General features: G+C 42.0%; 1 protein-coding gene across 1 annotated transcript; it reads left to right on the top strand.

Annotated features, from left to right (window-relative positions):
• Nucleotides 1–5,454: 5,454 nt before the first annotated feature.
• On the top strand, nt 5,455–24,145 carry dpt (dermatopontin). Its single transcript, XM_063049869.1, has 4 exons — nt 5,455–5,752; nt 20,303–20,428; nt 21,836–21,943; nt 23,311–24,145. Exons 1-4 carry the CDS (start codon nt 5,478–5,480, stop codon nt 23,375–23,377), a joined length of 576 nt encoding a protein of 191 aa, XP_062905939.1. The 5' UTR covers nt 5,455–5,477; the 3' UTR covers nt 23,378–24,145.
• Nucleotides 24,146–24,981: the final 836 nt, after the last annotated feature.

The following is a 24,981-nucleotide window of genomic DNA, read 5'->3' as shown; positions in this document are numbered from 1 at the left end:
CCGACCCCCGCAGCCACAAGGGCCATATCTAACTCCCTCTTAAATATAGCCAATGAACTGGCCTCAACTGTTTCCTGTGGCAGAGAATTCCACAGATTCACCACTCTCTGTGTGAAGAAGTTTTTCCTAATCTCCTAAAAGGCTTCCCCTCTATCCTCAAACTGTGGCCCCTCGTTCTGGACTTCCCCAACATCGGGAACAATCTTCCTGCATCTAGCCTGTCCAATCCCTTTAGGATCTTATACATTTCAATCAGATCCCCCCTCAATCTTCTAAATTCCAACGAGTACAAGCCCAGTTCATCCAGTCTTTCTTCATATGAAAGTCCTGCCATCCCAGGAATCAATCTGGTGAACCTTCTTTGTACTCCCTCTTTCCTCAGATTAGGGGACCAAAACTGCACACAATACTCCAGGTGTGGTCTCACCAAGGCCTTGTACAACTGCAGTAGTACAACTGCTCCTGTACTCGAATCCTCTTGCTATAAATGCCAGCATACCATTCGCCTTTTTCACCGCCTGCTGTACCTGCATGCCCACTTTCAATGACTGGTGTATAATGACACCCAGGTCTCGTTGCACCTCCCCTTTTCCTAATCGGCCACCATTCAGATAATAATCTGTTTTCCTATTTTTGCCACCAAAGTGGATAACTTCACATTTATCCACATTAAATTGCATCTGCCATGAAGTTGCCCACTCACCCAACCTATCCAAGTCACCCTGCATCCTCTTAGCATCCTCCTCACAGCTAACACTGCCACCCAGCTTCGTGTCATCCGCAAACTTGGAGATGCTGCATTTAATTCCTTCATCCAAGTCATTAATATATATTGTAAACAACTGGGGTCCCAGCACTGAGCCTTGCGGTACCCCACTAGTCACTGCCTGCCATTCTGAAAAGGTCCCGTTTATTCCCACTCTTTGCTTCCTGTCTGCTAACCAATTCTCCACCCACACCAATACCTTACCCCCAATACCGTGTGCTTTAAGTTTGCACACTAATCTCCTGTGTGGGACCTTGTCAAAAGCCTTTTGAAAATCCAAATATACCACATCCACTGGTTCTCCCCTATCCACTCTACTAGTTACATCCTCAAAAAATTCTATGAGATTCGTCAGACATGATTTTCCTTTCACAAATCCATGCTGACTTTGTCCGATCATTTCACCGCTTTCCAAATGTGCTGTTATCACATCCTTGATAACTGACTCCAGCAGTTTCCCCACCACCGACGTCAGGCTAACCAGTCTATAATTCCCCGGTTTCTCTCTCCCTCCCTTTTTAAAAAGTGGAGTTACATTAGCCACCCTCCAATCCTCAGGAACTAGTCCAGAATCTAACGAGTTTTGAAAAATTATCACTAATGCATCCACTATTTCTTGGGCTACTTCCTTAAGCACTCTAGGATGCAGACCATCTGGCCCTGGGGATTTATCTGCCTTCAATCCCTTCAATTTACCTAACACCACTTCTCTACTAACATGTATTTCGCTCAGTTCCTCCATCTCACTGGACCCTCTGTCCCCTACTATTTCTGGAAGATTATTTATGTCCTCCTTAGTGAAGACAGAACCAAAGTAATTATTCAATTGGTCCGCCATGTCCTTGCTCCCCATAATCAATTCACCTGTTTCTGTCTGCAGGGGACCTACATTTGTCTTTACCAGTCTTTTCCTTTTTACATATCTATAAAAGCTTTTACAGTCCGTTTTTATGTTCCCTGCCAGTTTTCTCTCATAATCTTTTTTCCCCTTCCTAATTAAGCCCTTTGTCCTCCTCTGCTGAACTCTGAATTTCTCCCAGTCCTCAGGTGAGCCACTTTCTCTGGCTAATTTGTATGCTCCTTCTTTGGAATTGATACTATCCCTAATTTCTCTTGTCAGCCACGGGTGCACTACCTTCCTTGATTTATTCTTTTGCCAAACTGGGATGAGCAATTGTTGTAGTTCATCCATGCAACCTTTAAATGCTTGCCATTGCATATCCACCGTCAATCCTTTAAGTGTCATTTGCCAGTCTATCTATACGTCTCATACCTTCAAAGTTACCCCTCTTTAAGTTCAGAACCTTTGTTTCTGAATTAACTATGTCACTCTCCATCTTAATGAAGAATTCCACCATATTATGGTCACTCTTACCCAAGGGGCCTCTCACGACAAGATCGCTAATTAACCCTTCCTCATTGCTCAAAACCCAGTCCAGAATAACCTGCTCTCTAGTTGGTTCCTCGACATGTTGGTTCAAAAAACCATCCCGCATACATTCCAAGAAATCCTCTTCCTCAGCACCTTTACCAATTTGGTTCACCCAATCTACATGTAGATTGAAGTCACCCATTATAACTGCTGTTCCTTTATTGCACACGTTTCTAATTTCCTGTTTAATACCATCTCCGACCTCACTACTACTGTTAGGTGGCCTGTACACAACTCCCACCAGCGTCTTCTGCCCCTTAGTGTTACGCAGCTCTACCCATATCGATTCCACATCTTCCCGGCTTATGTCCTTCCTTTCTATTGCGTTAATCTCTTCTTTAACGAGCAACGCCACCCCACCTCCCCTTCCTTCATGTCTATCCCTCCTGAATATTGAATATCCCTGAACGTTGAGCTCCCATCCCTGGTCACCCTGGAGCCATGTCCCTGTGATCCCAACTATATCATAATCATTAATAACAATCTGCACTTTCAAATCATCCACCTTATTACGAATGCTCCTTGCATTGACACACAAAGCCTTCAGGCGCTCTTTTACAACTCTCTTAGCCCTTATACAATTATGTTGAAAAGTGGCCCTTTTTAATGCTTGCCCTGGATTTGTCAGCCTGCCACTTTTACTTTTCTCCTTAGTACTTTTTGCTTCTACCTTCACTTTACACTCCTCTGTCTCTCTGCACTGGTTCCCATCCCCCTGTTGTGAACTAACCTCCTCACACCTAGCCTCTTTAATTTGATTCCCACCCCCCAACCATTCTAGTTTAAAGTCACCTCAGTAGCCCTCGCTAATCTCCCTGCCAGGATATTGGTCCCCCTAGGATTCAAGTGTAACCCGTCCTTTTTGTACAGGTCACGCCTGCGCCAAAAGAGGTCCCAATGATCCAAAAACTTGAATCCCTGCCCCATGCTCCAATCCCTCAGCCACGCATTTATCCTCCACCTCATCGCATTCCTACTCTCACTGTCGCGTGACACAGGCAGTAATCCCGAGATTACTACCTTTGCGGTCCTTTTTCTCAACTCCCTTCCTAGCTCCCTATATTCTCCTTTCAGGACCTCATCCCTTTTCCTACCTATGTCATTGGTACCTATATGTACCACGACCTCTGGCTCCTCACCCTCCCACTTCAGGATATCTTGGACACGATCAGAAATATCCAGCACCCTGGCACCAGGGAGGCAAACTACCATCCGGGTCTCTGGACTGCGTCCACAGAATCGCCTGTCTGACCCCCTTACTATCGAGTCCCCTTAAACAATGAGCAGAAAAAATAATTTACCGTAAAGACATAGAATGCTATGTATACTTGGTTGCCAATGGCGCAAGGGAACAGGTGTAGATTAAACATTAATTTACAATTGTCTATACTTGTCTAGCTATACATCACAAGTCAAAGCAGCCAACCTAATCAAAGACTCCATCCACCATGAACATTCGCTTTTCTCCCCTCTCCCATCAAGCAGAAGATACAAAAAGCTGAAAACATGTACTAGAGGCTTGAGGACAGCTTCTATCCCACTGTTATCAGACTCTGGAACCCCTTGTATTTTAAGATGGACCCTTGACCTCATAACCTATCTCGTTAAGATCATGCAGTTTCTCAGTAGCTTTTACACCATGTTTTGCTTATTTATTGTTTCACCTTATTCTCCCATGTAGTGGATGTCTTCCATCCACTACATAATGTACTGGTTGGGCATAGGAGTACATTCAGCCAGAGACTCATTCCACCGAGATGCAGCACTGAGCATCATAGGAAGTCATTCCAGCTTGTGGTCATCAAACTTTACAACTCCTCCCTTGGAGGGTCAGACACCCTGAGCCAATAGGCTGGTCCTGGACTTATTTCATAATTTACTGGCATAATTTACATATTACTATTTAATTATGTATGGTTTTATTATTATTTAATTATTTATGGTGCAACTGTAACAAAAACCAATTTCCCTCAGGATCAATAAAGTATGAATATGACTATGACTATGACTAGCTCAATGCACTGTGTAATGATTTTGATGATTGAATAAAATGCAAATAAGGTTTTCACTGTATCCTGGTACATGTGACAATAATAAACCAGTATCAATACCAATACTATTAATGGATTAAACAAATGGGCTGAACCATGTAAAGTGAATTTCATATTAAGTAAATGAGAGTTAAAAAAGAAATGAAGTACATACTAAATGGTGAAAACCCATACACCATTAGGTCTGAAATGATTTGGAGGATCCAAGGACCCAGGTAATTAATATATCATGCAAAGGTGTTGAAAATAATCCAAAGAGTTAATGAAATCCTGAACCTTATATCTGGTGAAATGGGGTGGCAGAGAATAGAAGCTGTGCTATGGATATACTGTGCCGTCAATAAATAAAACACAGAACAAATTAGAACTCTACCAATGCCGATGCTGTAAAACTGTGTATTAGTTCCTAATAGTTACTGGCAGAGGCATTTGTCTGCCATGTTCTTTTGATTGTCCCTGGCCTGGACTGGTAGGCTTGCAGACATCCGGACGTTAGCAAAAGTTACTGTAATAATAGTAAGACTGTAGGCCTGCATCTGATTCTGTATTCAAGCATAACATATAGAGAGATAGTCTATACATATAGAGAGATCGTCTATATCTGTTTATATCAAAGGAAAAATGATAAGCCAAAATACTCTGGGTGTTGGTAATCTGAAATAAAACTAGAAAATGCTGGAAGTACTCAACAAGTCAGGAATTTCTTGCAAATTTAATAATTCAGGTTGATGACCTTTTACGACAAGAGGTTGCTATGGCTGAGTGTTTGGAATAAAGACTAGTGAAAAGCCTGCGGTACTCAAATGGAGTCACACTATTTGTAATGGATTGGAGCCTCCTGTAAAAGATTTGGCGAAGGACTTTCATGTTCTTCCTTTTTACTATCAGACCTTCTAAACATTCAAATGGTTGTGTTCATGGTTGGAAGACAACATTGGTGACTCCTGTGCAGTGTCACTCTTGGTTATGTATCCGATATAAATGATGGTGAGCCAGAACTCTGGATTTTCCTGTAATACCATTCTGTTAAAGCACATGGTTGTACAAAAAAAATTAAATGCACAGTCTTCCTTAAAAAAAGAATTAGATTTAAAACATCTGCATATTTTCATGTCAGGTCATAAAAGTTTTTGGATGCAGGCTTGGAAACATCTGTTTGCCAAATGTTACGTTCCATATAAAAAAAGTGGATGTGGTAAGTCGCAGGCAGTGCATTCAGGCATCAGAAATGCATCTCCAGTGTTCCTACTTGCTTATGAGCCTGATCATTGTTGTTTATGGTCAGAATTATCCACCATCTGATGTGTATTGGATCAATCAATATCGGCAAGGTTTCAACTTCCAGTGCCCTGCAGGGGAAGCTTTGGTAGTAATACAGAGTTACTATGATAAAAGTGAAGGCTCTGACAGACTTTGGAGTTTCGAATGCCAGCCCACACCCGAGGATATGGGACAGCCGACCGAATGCTGGTGGGATGATATTATGCAAGCTGGTTTGGAATGGTAAGTCAGCTGACTTCTCTGAAATTACCCCTGCATTTTTTTTACAGGTACATTTATTAGGATTTTTATTAATGAATCTGATTGTATTCAGATCTGTATGCGATTAGGAAATCTGATCCGCTATACCACTGAATGAAAGCAGTGAATGTCAAATTGTAAGCAAGTGACTTGTCAGCACTAATTTCCTGAGCTTAAATATGCTTGAAAATAGCAAACAGCCATGTGAATCAAATGTTTCTGCAAGAGTCGTATTTTCTAGTCCCACAAGCACTATGAGACTTGTTCTTTGTGTGTTGTAAACTGAAGTGAAATGAGTACAGCATGGAATTCTGCCAATGCTGGAAAGTTTGAAGTACATTTGTCCTTTCTGACCTAAACCTTAAAGGAATTTTAATCTTTGTTTGATAAGAAATTACAGCTTTAATGGGCACTGTTAAATGCTTAAAAATTAACTGCAGTGCAAAGTACATGAAGAACATACGCACGTTTCCTTTATTTCTTCCAATTTTATCCTGGAATTGTTTGATTCAAACAGCGTCATATTTATATTATTTAATACGGCACGGTGCTGGTACTTCTGGCCCTGCAAGCCCACGCCATCCACTTACACCCTCGTGACCAATTAACCCACTAAGCCTCTATGTCTTTGAGATGTGGAAGTAAACTGGAGCACCTGGAGGGAATCCACGCAGTCACGGGGAGAACGTACACACCCCTTACGGGCAGCGGCGGGAATAGAACCCGTGTTGCTCACTCTGTAATGGTGTTACATTGACCGCTACGCTGTCTGCAGTGACGTTCTGTAAATGCTGGAGCTCTCTACTATTAAACCCAAGCAGCTCATGAGCGAAGCCCAAAACATTTCTGTAAACGCTTTCAATTGTGAACACTTTCTCTTTGTGGAGGGTGAAGTGAGATGTAATTTGGAAGTGCAAGATGGTTTTGTGATTCAGTGAACTGATATTTTTTATTTGCTCACTGGACCTTCAGACATTATCCTGCTTGTGTGGGTGGAAAATGATTTTAAAGAATATATAAAAGAACAAATGAGAAAAGCTAGGCAGAGGAAATGAGAAAGACCACTTGAAAATAACTTTCCATCAGAGCAGATATAGAATGGAATAAAGAAAACAGAATTCCAGAGAGAGAGAAATTGATTTGCAGAAGCTGCCAGACTTACAAAAGATCCGGAGAGCAATTAACAACATTCTGTGAAAACTGTAGAGGCTTTTGTTCATGCATTAAACACACAAACAGAATGCAAAGCTATCCTTTGTGAACACAGATTGAAGGATGAATTTATTCTCTCAAATGGTTGGAATTGCCAGCCTCTAGCAAATTGAGAAAACGGAGTTATTGAGGCTCAGTTAGATTTTTGGACATAAAGGGAATCCAGGTTTATGTTACTTTGGTAATAAGATGGAGTTAAGACAAATGATTAGGTCAGCCATGATCTTATTGAATGGTGGAATAGGCTGGAGGGATTGAAAGACCTACCCTTACTCCTGTTTCTTATGAATGAGTAACATCCTCCTCTCCACAACCACTTACTGCTCTCGGATTACCTTGGATCTCAAAGATAACCACCAACTTTTGCAGCTGGTAATTGTTTCTTTAGTGCCTCTTTCTATCTCTGACCGTCTTCGTACAATGGGCCAGCTCGTGCTTTTCTTCATGGGCTGCATACTTTCAGGCCTATGGCTACACTAACCTTCTCCTGCAGTAGGGCTCCTGACAGCTTCAAGGTCTGTGTTTTGTGGATGTCCCGTGAATTGAATAGGTGATGGCCTGGATTAATAAATGACATGGTAAATCCAGGGATGGATAGGAGGTCTGATGGGCTCCCATCACATCCCATCACATGACTCCGTGGTGCTGTGGTGCTCACAGGTACGGCAGAGCCCCCATCTGACCTCCAGTCCATCACATGATTCCGTGGTGCTGTGCACACGTACAGCAGAGCTCAAGCACAGGGAAGCTCCAGGGACTTCTTTATGGCACAGCGGAATGCAATCTGGCTCCAGATGTGCAAGGACATCAAGGATTTTTTTTGGCACCCACTCCGAGGTAATCTACTTCTGCTTTCTCTGTTGTTGTTAAATCATCCCAGTTCCTGTTCCATTCTAGTCTGATGCTGGTCATTGACTAATTACAGCACAGAAGGAGTCATTTAAAGAAATACAGCATGATACAGGCCCTTTGGTATAACCAGTCCACGCTGACCATGCTGTCAATCCAGCTGGTCCCAATTCCCTGTGTTTGGCCCATAGCCCTCTAAGCCTCACCTCTCCATGTGCTTCTTAGTTATACTAAGGTACGTGCCTCAGCATTTCATATACTCACCATGCTCTGCATGAAAAAGTTGTCCCTCGAGTCCCTTTTAAATTTTTCCCTTCTCACCCTAAGTCTATGCTCTCTAGCTTTGATCTCCATCTTATCTAAGCCTCACATAATTTTAAGCATTTCTGTGGACTCAACCCTCATTCCCCTGTGTCCCAAGGAATAAAGGAGTAGTCTGGCCAACCTCTCCATATAACCCAGGCTTCTAATACTGGCATAAGCCTTTTCTACGCACTTTCCAGTTTAACCACATCTTTCCTATAACAGGGTGACCAAACTGTGCGCAGTACTCCAAGTGTGGCCTCCCAGTGACTTAGAGAACTGCAACATAATATCCCAACTCCCATACTCAGTGCCCTGACCAATGAAGGTCAGTATGCTAAACGCCTTTTTTTTACCACCCTGTCTATCTGTGACACTGCTTTCAACAAACCAAGCACTTGTACTCCTTAGTTCCATTACAGCCCCCCATGTCCACACTAGCTCTCTCCCAGGGTAATTCAGTAGTTCTACCCACAGGCCCCTTCTCCAAGGCCATGTGGACTTTTCTTCAATCAGTTCATTCAATTCCCCTTTGAAGACCACGGCCAAACCAACTTCCATCACACCTGCAGGCAATGCACCCAGATTCCAAACTCATCATGTCTAACAAGGGTTAGCTTCCAGTCACTTCTAATTCACTTCCCCTTTAATTGATAACTATGACCTCTGCTCCTCAACCTCTCCACCAGTGGGAACAGCCTGCCATCATCCACTTTGACTGGCCCTTCATTTTATACTGTCCTATCAAATCTCCACTCAGCCTTCTCACTTTAAGGAAAACAATCCCAGCCTCTCCAATCTATCTTCATTCCAAGAACCATTCTGTTAAATCTCTTCTGGAGCCTCTTGTCCTTCCTATGATGTCTTACTTGCTTCTTCAAATCCCCCACCCACCTTCATCATATTCACGAGTCCCAATTCCTGTATCATGAAGCCACCGAACACCTACTTTCCCCTCCTAGCCTTTGCTTCCAACATTTTATGGGCTATTTCCCTTCTTTAAAAACTTGATACCCACACAACTTTCACCAAAAGTCACCCCGCACTCTTTGGTTCCTATTTAATATTCCATCCTCCCCGGGGCTTTGATCATGCTGCTTCCAAGATCAAGACTTTGCTTCAGTTAGATTCCCATTCTTTCCACTGGTTCAAAACAATAAAAAACAATGAAGAAAATCTCTGTTAATGAAAAAAAGTGAGGAAGAAGTGGCGGGTGGTGGGAAGAGGGAGCGAGAGAGGGAGAGGGAATGAATATAAACCATAAGATGAAGGAGATCAGAATTTGGCCATTCAGCCCATTGTCTGTTCCACCACTCAGCCATGGCTGATATGTTTTCCCTCTCAACCTCATTCTCCTGCCTTCTCCCTGTAAGCTTTGATGCCCTTACTAATCAAGAGAGAGAGAAAGAATTAAAAATGAGTTAAATAGAAGTCTGAGGGGCAAAGAACAAAAAAAACACTGGTGAAGACAAGCTTTACAACATGATCTCTGTAAGCGTTTATTTGCCAGATAGATGTGAGAAGATGACTTAGTCTGACATTGAACAAGGTTTGTCGACCATTAAATCAAATATTAAAAATTCCTGTGGTTACCTAAAATATGAAATAAACTCAATAAATGCTGGAAAAACTTAACAAGTCAGACAGTAGTTATGGAGAGGGAAACGGTTAATGTTTCAAGCCAATGATCTTTCATCAGAATTTCCAGATTGGAGAGGTCACATTAGATTCCTTTTAATTTCTCTCTAACCATCACCAGGCCACAAATACTTTTACTGGATGATGCAGCATTTTCTTCTGCTTTCAATTATTGTATTTGTTGCTCAGTGGTAAGTTCAAATGTAGACTGGATGATCACTTCACTCAACACATCCATTCAATCCACAAGTGACAATCCTTGGTTTCCAGCTACCTGTCTCTCTCACTCTTACCCCTCTGCCTCAGCTTCTAACAATCTCAAGAAACAGCACTTCATCTGCAATTTTTTTCTGATTTTAATTCAGGTTTCTAACATCCACGAGATTTTTCCCAATTGGAGGGAAAAGTCATCAATCTGACATGTTCTGTCTTTCTCTCCAAAGATGCTGCCTGTCATGTAGAGTATTTCCACTTCTTTGCTTCATTTCTTATTTCCAGTGACTAATAATTATTCTACTCCTCCCACTTACACTTCCAATAAACCATTCTTTTTGTTTCTTTACCTTCTACATTGCCACATTTTTGCACCCTGCTCATCAATCCATTCTTGCTCCATTCTGATATTTTTCAGTCTCCAGTCACCCTTCCTGCTTGTGTCTTTTCTGTATGAGCTAGTGTCATCAGTCACCCTGCAACCCCTCAAATGGTTACAGAGAATTAGAGTATGCCACTCTGACAGAACAAGGTCTAATTAGAGCTTCTTTCTTTCCACCTAAATTAAGCAGGCACTCTCTTCCAGCCTATTGCTCAGAACCTGAAATGCACAGTTCCCTTTAATTCCACTACTTCCCTGCCCTCCTTGAACTTCTGCCACCTCCCAAGCTGAGGTTCCATCAGTGAAGGACACAGACACAATAAGGACCAGTGAGTCATGTCACCTTGGAGGGTCACCTATCCCTGGTGTTATGGATGGGCCTGGGCTTTCTGTTGAACAATGGTCCTCTCAATTGATCATAGAAAAGTCTGCACGAAGACACCTGTAACCCGAATGCTAGACCAGCACCAAGAACATGCTTATCTGGTGATAAGGAAGAGCCTACCTCTCAGATTCTTCATGCACAGACAGATTCACTCTCATCACATGTTGCCCTTGTGGTGGCAGTTATGTGGATGAGATGGTTGTCCATCTCCTTGTGGCCTTGTGTTGATGAGGTCTGGAAAGCAATATAATTGTTTTTGTTGAGGTTCATCCCAAACAGCCACATAACACAGGACACAGACTGTTCCCAGGGTCACTGACTGATTCAAACATCTATTTCCTGTTGGAAGATCAAGTCAGTAAATGACTCACTCTGCAATTGGATCCTTGACTTATTCATTGGGAGACCACAATCAGTACAGGTGATAATCAACAACTCCTCACTGACTGTCAGCAGTGGCACACCTCAAGGATGCGTGCTCTACTCTCTCGAACACCGTGATTGTGTGGCTAAGCACAGGTCAAATGTCATCTATAAATTTCCTGCTGACTCAACTGTTGCTGACGGAATCTCAGGCAGTGATGGGGAGGTATACAGGAGTGAGATAGACTGACCGGTTGAGTGGTGTCGCAACAACCTTGCACTGTGCATCAGTAAGACCAAGATATTGATCGTGAACTTCGGGAAGGGGAAGTCAAGAAGACACTCCTCAGTCCTCGTTTAGTGGTCAGCAGTGGAAAGGCTGAGCAACGTCAAGTTCCTGCACGTCAACATATCTGAGGATATATCCTGAGCCCAATATGTTGACGAATTATGAAGAAGGCAAGCCAATGGCTATATTTCATTAGGAGCCTGAGGAGAATTAGTATGTTAGCAAAGACTCACAAATTTCTACAGATGTATCATCAAGAGCATTCTAACTGGTTGCGTCACCGTCTGGTATGGCAAGGCCTCTGATCAGGATTGGGAAAAAAACAGCACAAGGGGTAGCAAACTCAGCCGGCTCCATCATGGGCAGTAGCCGCCCCTTCATCAAGGACATCTTCAAAAGGCAATGCCTCATAAAGGCGGCATCCATCATTAAAGACCCCATCGCCCAGGACATACTCTCTTCTTATTACTACCATCACAGGGGAGGTACAGGAGCCTGATGGCACACACTAAATGTTTTAGGAACAGCTTCTTTCCTTCTGCCATGAGATTTCCGAACACATAGTGAACTAACCCATCAACGCTACCTCACACTTTTTGCTCTCTTTTTGCACAACTGATTTAATTTATTTTTATATATACTATATATTAATGTAATTTATAGTATTTTAATGTATTGTACTTTTTTAATGTACTGCTGCTGCAAAACAGCAACTTTCATGACGTATGTCAGTGATATTAAACCTGATTCTGATTCTGATTTACAATGGCTTCTCTGCAACATTTGTGTCTTCCATTCCAAGGAGACGATGGCAAATTTCAAGGTGCAGGAGTACACAGAATCTGGTGCAGCTGCCACAAAGTACTATTTGCTCTACTGTACACTATATACAGTTCCCTAGAGCATAGCTTAGGGAACTGTACTCTATAGGACCATAAGACACAGGAGCAGAATTAGGCCATTCAGCCCATCGAGTCTGCTCCACCATTCCATCATGTCTGATTTATTATCCCTCTCAACCTCAGCCTTCTCCCTACAACCTTTAACACTCTGACTAATCGAGAACCTATCAACCCCCAATTTAAATACTCTCAATGGCTTGGCCTCCAATGAATTTCACAGATCCACTACCCTCTGGCTAAAGAAATCCCTCCTCAACTATGTTCTACATGGACACCCCTCTACTCTGAGGCTGTGCCCTCTGGTCTTAGACTCACCCACTATAGGAAATATCCTCTTCCACATTCACTCTATCCAAGCCTTTCAATATTTGCTAGGTTTCAATTAGATCCCTCTTTATTTATTTAAAGACCAGTGAGTACAGCCCTAGAACCATCAAACACTCCTCGTATGTCAATCCTTTCTTTCCTGGAATATTTTTTAACACCCTCTGCACCGTCTCCAATGCCAACACATCCTTTCTTAGATAAAGGTCCCAAAACTGCTCACAACACTCCCACGTGCAGTCTGACCAGTGCTTTATAAAGCCTCAGCATTACATCCTTGCTTTTATATTCTAGTCCTCCAGAAATGAATGCTAACATTGCATTTGCTTTCCTTATCACTAACTCAACCAGCAAGTTCACCTATACATAGTATATAGCAAATGGTACTGGCTCTGAGGGGCCAGGTCTTGTCCAGCAGTATCTCCAACTCTTTACTGAGCTAATAAAACTATAGTAACATTGAATCTTCATATGTGCATTTAAGTACTTGGTACTGTAAGTGATGAAACTATCTCTAGATATTTTAACAATAGGTGGGATTTCCTTGTGGTCAAATATTTTAATTCTGCTTCCTGTCCCCATTCTGACATGTCTGTCCATGGCCATTTCTACCGCCACAATGAGGCCACGCCCAACTGGGAGGAGCAACACCTCATATTCCCTCTGGGTAACGCCCAAGCTGACAGCATGAACATTGATTTCTCTGATTTCCAGTAATGTATCCCTTCTCTTCCTTCTCTACTTTCCATTCCTGGAAGGCAGCTGGTCCGGATGGAATACCTGGCCGTGTGCTCAGAGTCTGTGCAGGGCAATTGGCCGAGGTTGTCATGGATATTTTCAATCTGTCCCTGGCCCAGGCAGTTGTCCCCACAAGCTTCAAGATCGCCACCATTGTGCCAGTGCCAAAGCATTCCACTGCCACGGGCCTGAATGACTTCCGTCCAGTTGCACTCACCCCCATCATTACAAAGTGCTTTGAAAGACTGGTTCTATCACATCTGAAATCCTGTCTGCCCTCTACCCTGGACCCCCATCAATTTGCCTATCGCACCAACAGGTCAACAGAGGATGCCATCTCCATGGCACTTCACTCTGCCCACACCCACCTGGACAGCCCCAACTCTTACGTCAGAATGCTGTTCATTGACGTTAGTTCGGCATTCAATACTGTGATCCCCTCCAAGCTGATCGCCAAACTTTGCCACCTTGGTATCAGCTCATCCCTCTGCAATTGGGCCTTGAACTTTCTGACTAACAGACCCAAATCAGTTAAGTTAGACAGCCTCTCCTCCTCTACTCTCACCCAGAACACCGGCATGCCTCAAGGCTGTGTGCTGAGCTCTCTTCTGTACTCCCTTTTCACCTATGACTGCGTTCCTGTACACGGTTCTAACTCTATAATCAAGTTCGTAGACAACACCACGGTGGTTGGCCTGATCAGAGGGGATGATGAGACGGCCTACAGGGACAAGGTTCAGCCCCTGGCCGCATGGTGTGCCGACGACATCCTGGCCCTTAACACCCAGAAGACCGAGGAGGTCATTGTGGACTTCAGGCATGCTAGGAGCCACACTCACATCCCCATCTACATCAATGGAACTGTAGCGGAGCATGTATCAAGCTTCATATTCCTTGGTGTCACATTTCCGATGATCTTGCCTGGTCCCTGAACTCCTCCAACTCCTCGATCAAAAAGATGCAACAGCACCTTTATTTCCTGCGGAGCATCAAGCTCACCTCTGTCCCAGGATACTGACGGACTTTTACCACTGTACCATTGAGAGCATACTCACCAACTGCATCTCAGTGTGGTATGGCAATTGTCCCGTATCAGACCGCAAAGCACTCCAGCATGTGGTGAAAACTGTCCAGCGGATTATCGGCACCCAGTTGCCCACCATTGAGAACATCTACCATAAACGCTGCCTGGGCAGGGCGAAAAGCATTATCAAGGATGCACCTCACCCTAACCATGGACTTTTTACTCTCCTCCCATCCGGTAGGCACTACAGGAGCCTCCACTCCCGCACCAGCAGGCTCAGGAAGAGCTTCTTCCCTGAGGCTGTGACCCTGCTGAACCTCACACCACAGCACTAAGCAGTATTGCACCCATATTGTACTGTCTCAGTACTTTTATATTTGTGTGTTGTAGCACTTACTTTTTATTCACAGTTATTTTGTAAATAACACTATTCTTTGCATTTCTGGTCAGATGCTAACTGCATTTCATTGGCTTTGTATCTGTACTCGGCACAATGACAATAAAGTTGAATCTAATCTAATCTAATCTAAATTCTGGGTCCTCTCTTACCCCTCCCTTTCTCCTCATTTGCCCATCATCTCCCTCTCATGCCCCACCCTCTGGTTTCCCTTTCTCCCATGCTTTACTCTCCTCTCCTAACAGATTCCTACTTCTTCAGCCTTTACCTCTTCCACCTGTCACCTCCAAGCTTCTCACTTTAATCCCACCTACCTTCAACTAACACCTGCCAGCTTGTACACCTTCCCCTCCACCCCCCCACCACCATCTTATTCAGAATTATTCCCCTTTCCTTTCCAGTCCCAATGAAAGGCTCGGCCCGAAACGTCAACCGTTCCACCCCACCCCACCATAGTTTTAAGATGAGAGAAAGGAGTTTTCAAGCAGTTTTGAAGGGAACATTTTCACACCTGAGTGGTTGAAATCAATAATGATGCAGACTTAATGCAAGCAAATGGGAATTAGTTAGATGGGCAAAAATGCCACCATGAAGATGGTGGGCTAAAACTTATTTTTAGATTAATATACTCCTGTGGCTAAAGACCCTTTTTGCTTTCTGTTTTGTTCTCCATTGAATTCTAGAGTTCAGTTTAAATTCATTGTTGTAAAGGATAATTGGTTCAAACAAACTTTGGGTTAAAACATAAGCACAGGTTATAAGTGTTGTCCTCATCTTTATTTTAATGGCTGACCCTTTATGTTGGGAGGATAAAAATCATCAATTTCTAATGGGACGGAGAAGAGATGGGTGCAAAGCAGTGGCATTCCAAACATTTAGATATACAAGTTATAATTGAAAGTTAAATGAAATATGAAGTTCACATTCTTACATGATTTTAACATTCACAGGCTGTGTTTAGGCAAAATGCTGGAGATCTTAAAATTTGATGTCCGAGTGAATAAAGGAAAATACACACAGCATTATTACAAATTGCCCAAATCAATGAACTCTAATACTGAAACTCACCTGCAGCCAGTGGAAACACTTCTGCAATATAAACATATAATTATTGAAGCTTGGGATGCCCTTGCAACAAGATATCTCACATGCTATCTCCCTTACTGTTTTTGCAACAAGAAGATTCACATACAGTCTTTCCAGGAGAGGTAACAGCTGCCGGCTGGCTGGGGTGGTGGTGTAAATTTGGCAGGTGTCAGTGGAAAATGCGAAGTTGTAACTCCACCAGAATCAAATTTTGTGCAGTTTCCAGGAATCCTACAGTGTTGGAAATGTCACTTGGCACAAGTGGCCATTTTGAGCTGGGGAATATATTTTTGCTCAGTACTTGCACATGTAGGGTTTTATATCTAAGGTATGCTATATGGCAGTGACATCCTATCTCTGATCAGATTTGTATCTCATTTCCTTTTCTAAACAACACTCATGTAGTTCTGCGGAAGTTAACTGGATTAAGTAAATAGTCTAATGAGAAAAGCCAAGACAGGTATTACTTTCGTCCACTAGCGTTTTACAGAGTGGAAAGGGATTTTATTGAAACACTTAAGATTCTAAGGAGTTCTGCCAGAGTGATTGTGGAGAGGATGTGGGGGAAATCTAGAGATACAGGTCACTGTTGCAATGAGCGAATGAAGCAAACCCAAGTGCAGGACACAGGCACGGAGATTGAGTTAGGATGCTTACGTGGACGTGAACGTTGAACAGCAAATAGGAGGGATCTTGACACGGAGAGACGGAGTTTCATAGGTAAACCTTGAAACTGGAGCAAAACTTAGAACACACGGGCCTAAGCAGCCGGGAAACGTTAATTACCACACAGACAAAACCAACGATCCGGCGACTAGTGGTTGTAAAGCCGGGGTTCTTACGCTGCAGGTCTTGATGGAAACCAGGTGTGCCGTAATCAAAGAGAATTAGAAGCAAATGGGAAATTAGCAGTGGGGAACCATGGCACAATTAAAGCAAATTAAGAGAAGGATAGGAAATTAACGATCGGGGCTGTGACAGTCACTATATAAAATCAAAGGGTCATCCATTTAAGACAGGGATGAGGTAAATTTTTTTAGACAGTAGTGAAAGTGGAGTGTTTGAATATCAGTAAATCAGAGGGAGTGAGATACTTGACAAGCAAGGGATGAAAGGTTACTACAGGTGAACAGGAATGTGGAGTTCAGATTACAATTGTATCAGCCATGGCAGTGTAAGTGTTGCAGTGGACTGGAGAGCCTGAGTAGCTTCGTTCTGCGCCTACTTTATTGCATCTTCACAAGCGTTTCAACCATCCATATATTACTCAATATCCAGTACATTTCCATTTAATAAACTACTGTTTATGGTTTTCCTAAAAATGTAATTTATTTCAGCAAGCACAGCCTGTCTTTTAAAAATCCAGGCTGTTCACTAAATGCATTACATAACTTAATCTTTGTCTTGGCCTTAAAATATCTAATTTTGACTTTATCTGACCTTCCTTCAATTGTTTGTCTTTTCAACAACCATAGGAACCTTCTAAATGTGCTTCACCTAGATTTCACCATCTTTTAAAAAAGTAAACCTTCAATAAAAATGTATATTTTTTGAAATTAATTGTATTTTGGATAAATCCAAAGCTTAGTTATTTTCAAAAACATGCATTATTATAAACTTCATATTGGATGTCCAAACCTGCCTCCAGCTTCAATAAACTAGGACTGAAATTTTCAGATAGGAGAAAGGACTCTCCTTTCTCTGTGCACTAGGCACAATAAGGAGCCCTGGGGGAAACCCCAGTTGAGAAAAATCATTAGGGTGTTTTTTTTTCACTCCAAATCCATGTAGCGCAAAAAACTTCCATGATTCCTGTAGGGAATGGCTGAGTTCCTTAATAACAAGCCCCATGGCAGCCACTGTCCACTGCTATAAAAAAAGTGCCATAGAAGTGATGGAAAGAGGGCTTAGTCTTGGGGTCTCTCCCCCAACAAGACCATGTGAAGTTGACAGATTGTCATGTGTGGCAATGGTCCAAACCATTCTAACCTATGAACTCATCAAGGGTGCAGTGACCACAACATCTTTATACAATTAACAGGAGGCATAGTTAGTGAAGAGAGTCAGAATCCTTTCCCAGAGTAGAAATGTTAAATACTAGAGGGTTTAGATTTCAAATGAGAGGGGAAGGTGTTTTTTGTTAAAACACAGGGAGTGAGCTGCCTGAAGCACTATGCCAAGAGTGATGATGGAAGCAGATACGATACTGGCATCTAACAGACAGACACATGAATCTCCTAATATAGAGATGCTGTGATCTTTGTTAGCATTCCTTCCAGATGAAAAAGAAGCATGTAAAAATATATCTGATAGAGGTCGTCAGCATAAGGCCAATTTAATTTGTGTTACCTTGCCAACGTGTGGCGGACTTTAATCACAGGTTTACTGTGAGTGATAAGTGTGAGTTATAGTTGTACCTTTCAGCAGCCCGTTTCTATCCATAAATGTGCAAGTACAGCTGTAACACCAGATGATGTCACTGGATGGACTTTGCAGATTCAAGGCATCCTTCATCTTAATGCATTTGACGTCAGATACACCAAGGTAAATGATACCTAGAAATGCCAGCATAAAATTCCCAATGGTTGCCAATTAACTTGGAAACAATCATTATCATAATCTCACATTCGTAAAATGGTTTTACATCTGCTAGTCAGGCATAAAATATGCATACAAATAAGTCCAATATCTATGCAATAAATTTTCTTCAACTGACAAATCACTATTGTATCTGAAAAACAGCTTTTGAGGTTTTGTACTTTTAAGTGTCAGTTTAGTTACAATTAAAATCTCACCGAAGTTGTACTGGAATCTAATAGGATAGTGGCCCAAAAAATCCAGAGACAAGCATCAATGATTTGGAGACATAAGCTTCAAACCCATAACAGCAGGTAAAGAATTTGAATACAACTAATTGGTAACCATGGAATTAAAATGCCTGCTTTAGTTTCATTTAAAGAGAACTCTGATTTACCAAAATGCTAAATTATCTAAGCCTCTATATGACCACACCATTGTATCATAGTTGACTCTTTGGTATTGAAGTTGGTTTATTATTATCACATGTACAAAGATACAGTAGGAAGCTTGTCTTGCATACTGTTTATAAAGATCAAATCATTAGACTGTGCAGAATAAAGTGTAAAAGGGACCAAAAATAGCGCTGCGCAGGTAAATGAGAAAGTGCAAGATCATAATAAGGTAGATTGTGAGGCTAAGAGTCCATCTACTACATGGAAACTAAAGCACCAGCAACATTATCTGGACAAAGAAATCTGACTGCGATGTTCTCCCAATATCCTACCTCCATTCTCCCACCACCAACACATGGCTATAATACGCACAAACAAGAGAAAATCTGCAGGTGCTGGAAATCCAAGCAACACACACAAAATGCTGGAGGAACTCAGCAGGCCAGGCAGCATCTGTGGAAAAGAGTAAAGAGTTGATGTCTCAGGCTGAGACAGTTCATCAGGACTGGGGAAAAAAAGTGAGAAGTTAGTGCAGAAAGGTGGGGGGAGGGGGAAGAAGTACGAGGTGGTAGGTGATAGATGAAACCAGGAGGGGGAGAGGGGTGAAGTAAAGAGCTGGGAAGTTGATTGGTGAAAGAGAAACAGAGCTGGAGAAGAGGGAAGCTGATAGGAGAGGACAGAAGGCCATGGAAGAAAGGGAAGGGAGAGGAGCACTAGAGGGAGGTGATGGGCAGGTAAGGAGATCAGGTGAATCTCCTTACCTACTCTTCACCTTCCTTTGGTTCTCCTGCCCCTTCCCTTTCTTCCATGGTCTTCTACCCTCTCCTATCAGCTTCCCTCTTCTCCAGCCCTGTTTCTCTTTCACCAATCAACTTCCCAGCTCTTTATTTCACCCCTCACCCTCTCCCGGCCCAAAACGTTGCCTGTTTACTCGTTTCCATAGATGCTGCCTGGCCTGCTGAGTTCCTCCAGCATTTTGTATGTGTTGCATGGACCACTGACAAAATGCACTACATTAACTCACCAACGCTTCTTTGAAAGTATCCCCACACTTTTCTCCCACCACCTCCCATCACCCAAGCCCAGAATCAGATAACATGACAACTTAGGTCCAGAAGCTGCCATCAAATTACTGGAAGGTTAGTTCTTTTTCACTGAATAATAAAAATAAACCATTCAGACATTTTATTAACCTTTTATTTGGATATCATTATTATTGTTCATCATAATATACACAGAAAGGAGACCTTCCATTTTAGGTTCATTTATAGTCTAATTTAATGTGTGTGTGATATCATTATTATTGTTCATCATAATATACACAGAAAGGAGACCTTCCATTTTAGGTTCATTTATAGTCTAATTTAATGTGTGTGTGATATCTATAAGTTTGCTTTTAGTTTGTTGATTCAACTGTGCTTTGAAAATGACTCAGCTGATGATTGTTTATTTGAGGTACCATACTTGTACAAACAATGGTATTGTGACGGGAGTACAGAGTCGATACTACGAGAGTGTTCTGGATCGGGACTGGCAGTTTCTGTGCTGCAAGTATAGCAGAAGATGCCCATATGCATGCTGGTCAGTTGACAATCTTTATTTTAAGCTCTTTTCCAAATGTTCTCTCTCGTTACATTTGTATTAATTCTGGTCACTTGATCTTCCAAAATGGTGCTTTCCTTACAGATGTGTAAGGGAAGAGAGGGGGGGAAGAGAGGGGGAGAACAGAGATGCAGAAAGGAAATGAGATGCCATCAAGCTCTCTGTTGACTGTGGTAGGGGAAGCTGTGGTTCAGGGAGAAGAATAGGCATCTCTGTGTGGACGACTTCCTCATCCGATCAGAAATGGTGATCACGACAGAAAAGGAAAACATGGCCCTGGCTAACTTTTCCTCTTTTTCTCAGTAAGACCAAGAACAATATCCCTCTCTCCTCCACTTGAGATGGCAAACTTTATCTAATTAAAAAACTTAGAATGCTTGTTTTTCTCCCCGATTAACCACCAAGAGAGTTTCATTTTCAAATTCAATATCTTTCTCATATTTCTTCTGTTCTTGAGATTTCAGCAGCTAGCCGAAGTAAGACAGGATGAAAACAATCCTTTCAAGGGTCTGTTTAAAAACTACGGAAGACGATGAAACGATGGTCACAACTTTACAATTTGCCCATGCCTGGCTTCCTAGTTACTTCACAATTTGCCCATGCCTGGCTTACTGATTACTTCTCAGCTTTGAAAGCTATAAACCTTTATCATGAGAAAGGTTAAACAGACCAGAACAGTATACGTTATTAACCTGATTTTCAGCATCAGAGTCGTAACATTGGTGCAGTAAATAGCCTTTATCTGTTTGCTGTACAGGCTGTGTTCTTGTTTGCAAGGTCAGACAAGTTGATCTTTGTTTTAATATAGTTTGCTAGAAGGTCTGTTGGAACAATAATTAGTCCCTCCAACATGATAAACAAACTGAGGGGCAATTTGGGGAAAATATAGAGAGGGTGCTGTGCTCAGCAGAGACAACTGTTGAAAATCAGGATTTAAGCTCTAATTCTGAATGAATTACCGATTGCTTTGATGTTAATGTGGAATAAATAAACAAGGAGCCCACTGTACAGAGCTAACTAATGCAAGACGAAGTTGGAGAATGACCTTGAGCAGCACACCCAATTGTGTAAAGATTTCTTATCTGTCGCAATATACTTGGCTCATTTGAATGCTACTGTATAGGGGAGATTTGTATTATTTACTGCACTAGTGGTGAGATTAGAGTAAAGTACTTAATCTAAACTCAATTTAGTTGTTAATCCATTGAAGAGACATGATCCCCATCTTCAATGACAATAAATTTTGCATAATCATCTTGCCAGAGTAGATCAGGTCTTTGCCATAAACTGAAGCTTTTCCTTTTAACTTGCATGATTTTCCAGGACAGAATTTAATTCTTTATAACTTTTACAATAGACTGAACTATTTTCTTGTGTGATTTTAAGGCTCACAACAGATGTACCCGAGTCCTATGAAGAAGAAGGACATTTTGTGATGCCTCAGTATGGCTATTTCATCAGGGGAGCCTCAACCACCTTTAGTGGTGTTCAGAGGTTGGTATTATTTGGACTTCATAATAATGCTCTCACTTCTGATTTTGTTTTTCGAAGGATCAGGACAATTCTACCCAATGGTTCAAGATAGTGCATTAAGTGTGATACTGACAGAATTGAGAGAGAAAATAAAATTAGTAAACAAGAAACTGAATTGTGAAGGTATTGTTTTCTAACTAATTGTCTGGTACTAGTGTTAAGGTACTCATTTATTAGTTCTGTTTGATATTCCACAGAAATATTCTTTTCTTTTGAGGAAGCAACATCCGATCCCTATTTACAAAAGTTTTCAGAGTCCCTCACTCATAACAGGATAAAAATCCCCTTGCCCTTACTTACTACCCCACAAGCCTCCACATCCACCATGTTATTCTCCATAACTTCTGCCATCTTCAAAGGGATCCTACCACTAATCTCATTTCCCTCCCCCTGCTCCCACTCTCCACTTTCCACAGAGTTCGCTCTCAATGCAGCTCCATTGTTCACTTGTCCCTCCTCACTGATCTCCCTCCTGACACTTACCCCTGTAAGCAGACAAGTGCTACACCTGCCCCTACACCTTCCCCTTCACCACCATTCAGGTCCCAACAAGTCCTTTCAGGTGAAGCGACACTTCATTTGTAAGTCCCTCTCCCTTTCTACTGAGGTTGGCTTTGTACTCAGTGCTCCTGATACAGCTTCCTCTGGATTAGTGAGACTCAACATAGATGAGGGGAGCACTTCATCAAACACCTTCGCTCCATCTGCCTCGAAAGGAAGGCTTTCCCAGTGGCCAACCATTTTAATTCTACTTCCCATTCCCATTCCGACATGTCAGTCCAGGGCCTCCTCTACAGCCTCGAGAGAGCCACTCTCAGGTTGGAGGAGCGACACATCATCTTCCACCTGAGTAGCCTCCAACCTGACGACATGAGCATAGATATCTTTAACCAAGTAATTTATAGCCCCTCCCCTTCCCTCTTTTTCCATTCCCCATTCTGGCCTGTTCTTACCCCTTCTCTTCCTCTTTCCTCCCTCAGGTCCCCCTCCTCCTTCCCTTTCTCCCATGGTCTACTCTCGTCTCCTATAAGATTCCTTCTTCTTCAGCCTTTTGTCTCTTCCAACCTATCACCTCCTAGCTTTTCACATCATTTCCTCAATCTCCACCCACCTACCTTCCCCCTCTTCTATCTTCACCTTCCACCTGCCAGTTTGCATCCCTTCCCTTCCCCCATCTTCTTTCCCCTTCCTTTCTAGTCCTGATGAAGGGCCTTGGCCCAAAACATCAACTGTATATTCCTCTCCTTAGATTCTGCCTGACCTGCTGAGTTCCTGCAGCATTTTGTGTTTGTTGCACTCTATTTACAAATTATTTGCTTTATTTTCAGGGATCGCCAATGGAAATATGTAATCTGTCAGATGACAACATTTAACTGCAAATTTGAAAACCTGTAGAAGTTACAAGCTGAACCCTGACATTGTCCGTGGAACAAGATGTGTTTACCTGAGATATCTCCTATTAAAAAAAACCCTCTGTTCTCTAAACTATAGTTTCTTCTAAAATAATGCAATTATACAAGAACAGGACTGTAAATGACAGTACTTTCTAGTAGTAACTTGGTTGACATAGTTAGCATATGATCATCCTCAACTGGAGAAAGCAGGCGAGATTTTCTGAAGCATTGGATTGTCTGAACACAATGAATTATGAGACAACCATGTTGATCTGAGGACTCACCTGTAAAGGAATCCACCTAATCTTTCTCAATTACTTTAAATGAAAGGAAATTGGGTCTGTTGCAATTTCCCCTGAGTACACTAACATACCCATCAACTCTTTCATTGTACCCAGGACAATTGAATAAATCTAGATAGACACCTACTGATTTTAAGAGCCAGTGTTTGGAAGGTATTGTAGTAATGGATGTTCAGTTCAAACCAGAAATATGTAAATCTTTAGTTAGCGCTGATGACCTACGAGTCTGACATGATTTTTTCAATGTTTTCAATTCCGAATGCAAACAATATTATGTGTAAATCAAAGCTTTCCTATCTCCTGAGAAAATAATTTGGAAGCTTTCTCATTCTCTCACCTTGTGTTAAAGATAAATCCAGCCAAACTCACATACACAGCAAAAATATTTATACTTCACCAGATGCCTTGATAGGGTTGTATGAAGAATACACAGTGTACATTGTGCAAAAGTAACCTCAGTAAACACTTAGGACTGATTATGACTGCTCTCCTGAGACAAGCTGTCCCCATTTCAGGTGCAGGGAGGCTGACTTACAATCTGCAGATCGTGTATACAAAAGAGCAAATCCTAAATTGCCAAATGAGGTAAAAATCCAAACTGGATATTAGCAATGAACATATTAAATCATTTCTGAGTAACTTTTTCACATACTGGAATTCTGATTTCATTGCTGTTACTTATGGTTTGATGGATACTACAATTAGTAACACAGAAATACATTTGCCATTGAAGTATTTAATTCAAACCCTGCTCACCGAATTCAATGGCCTGAAATTCCAATTTGAATTCAAGCCAAGATCCCAGAAGGTTATTGTGGTTCAGTTTGCTGCCCCTCCGTTTTCCAAGGAGAACCATTTTACAGTTTCTAGAGCCAGAGACAGAACATTGGCTGAAATCAATGGAATGCTCCTGTGAGAAGTCTGACCATTATACAGTGGCATGCAAAAGTTTGGGCACACCGGTCAAAATTTCTGTTACTGTGAATAGCTAAGTGAGCAAAAGATGAACTGACTTCCAAAAGGTATAAAGTTAAAGATGACACATTTCTTTAATATTTTAAGCAAGAAAACTTTTTTATTTCCATCTTTTACAGTTTCAAAATAACAAAAAAGGAAAAGGGCCCGAAGCAAAAGTTTGGGCACCCTGCATGGTCAGTACTTAGTAACACCCCCTTTGGCAAGTATCACAGCTTGTAAACACTTTTTGTAGCCAGCTAAGAGTCTTTCAATTCTTGTTTGGGGGATTTTCGCCCACTCTTCCTTGCAAAAGGCTTCTAGTCCTGTGAGATTCTTGGGCCGTCCT

The sequence above is a fragment of the Mobula hypostoma genome, chromosome 6 (genome assembly GCF_963921235.1).
Source record: "Mobula hypostoma chromosome 6, sMobHyp1.1, whole genome shotgun sequence".
NCBI classification, from domain to species: Eukaryota; Metazoa; Chordata; class Chondrichthyes; order Myliobatiformes; family Myliobatidae; genus Mobula; species Mobula hypostoma.
This window is presented reverse-complemented; position numbering and strand designations above follow the sequence as displayed.

Coding starts and splice junctions, on each gene's coding strand:
- dpt (XM_063049869.1), top strand. CDS start 5,478: ATGCATCTCCAGTGTTCCTACTTGCTTATGAGCCTGATCATTGTTGTT. Junction 5,753..20,302: donor ATGCAAGCTGGTTTGGAATG/GTAAGTCAGCTG, acceptor TGTTTATTTGAG/GTACCATACTTGTACAAACA. Junction 20,429..21,835: donor AGATGCCCATATGCATGCTG/GTCAGTTGACAA, acceptor TGTGATTTTAAG/GCTCACAACAGATGTACCCG.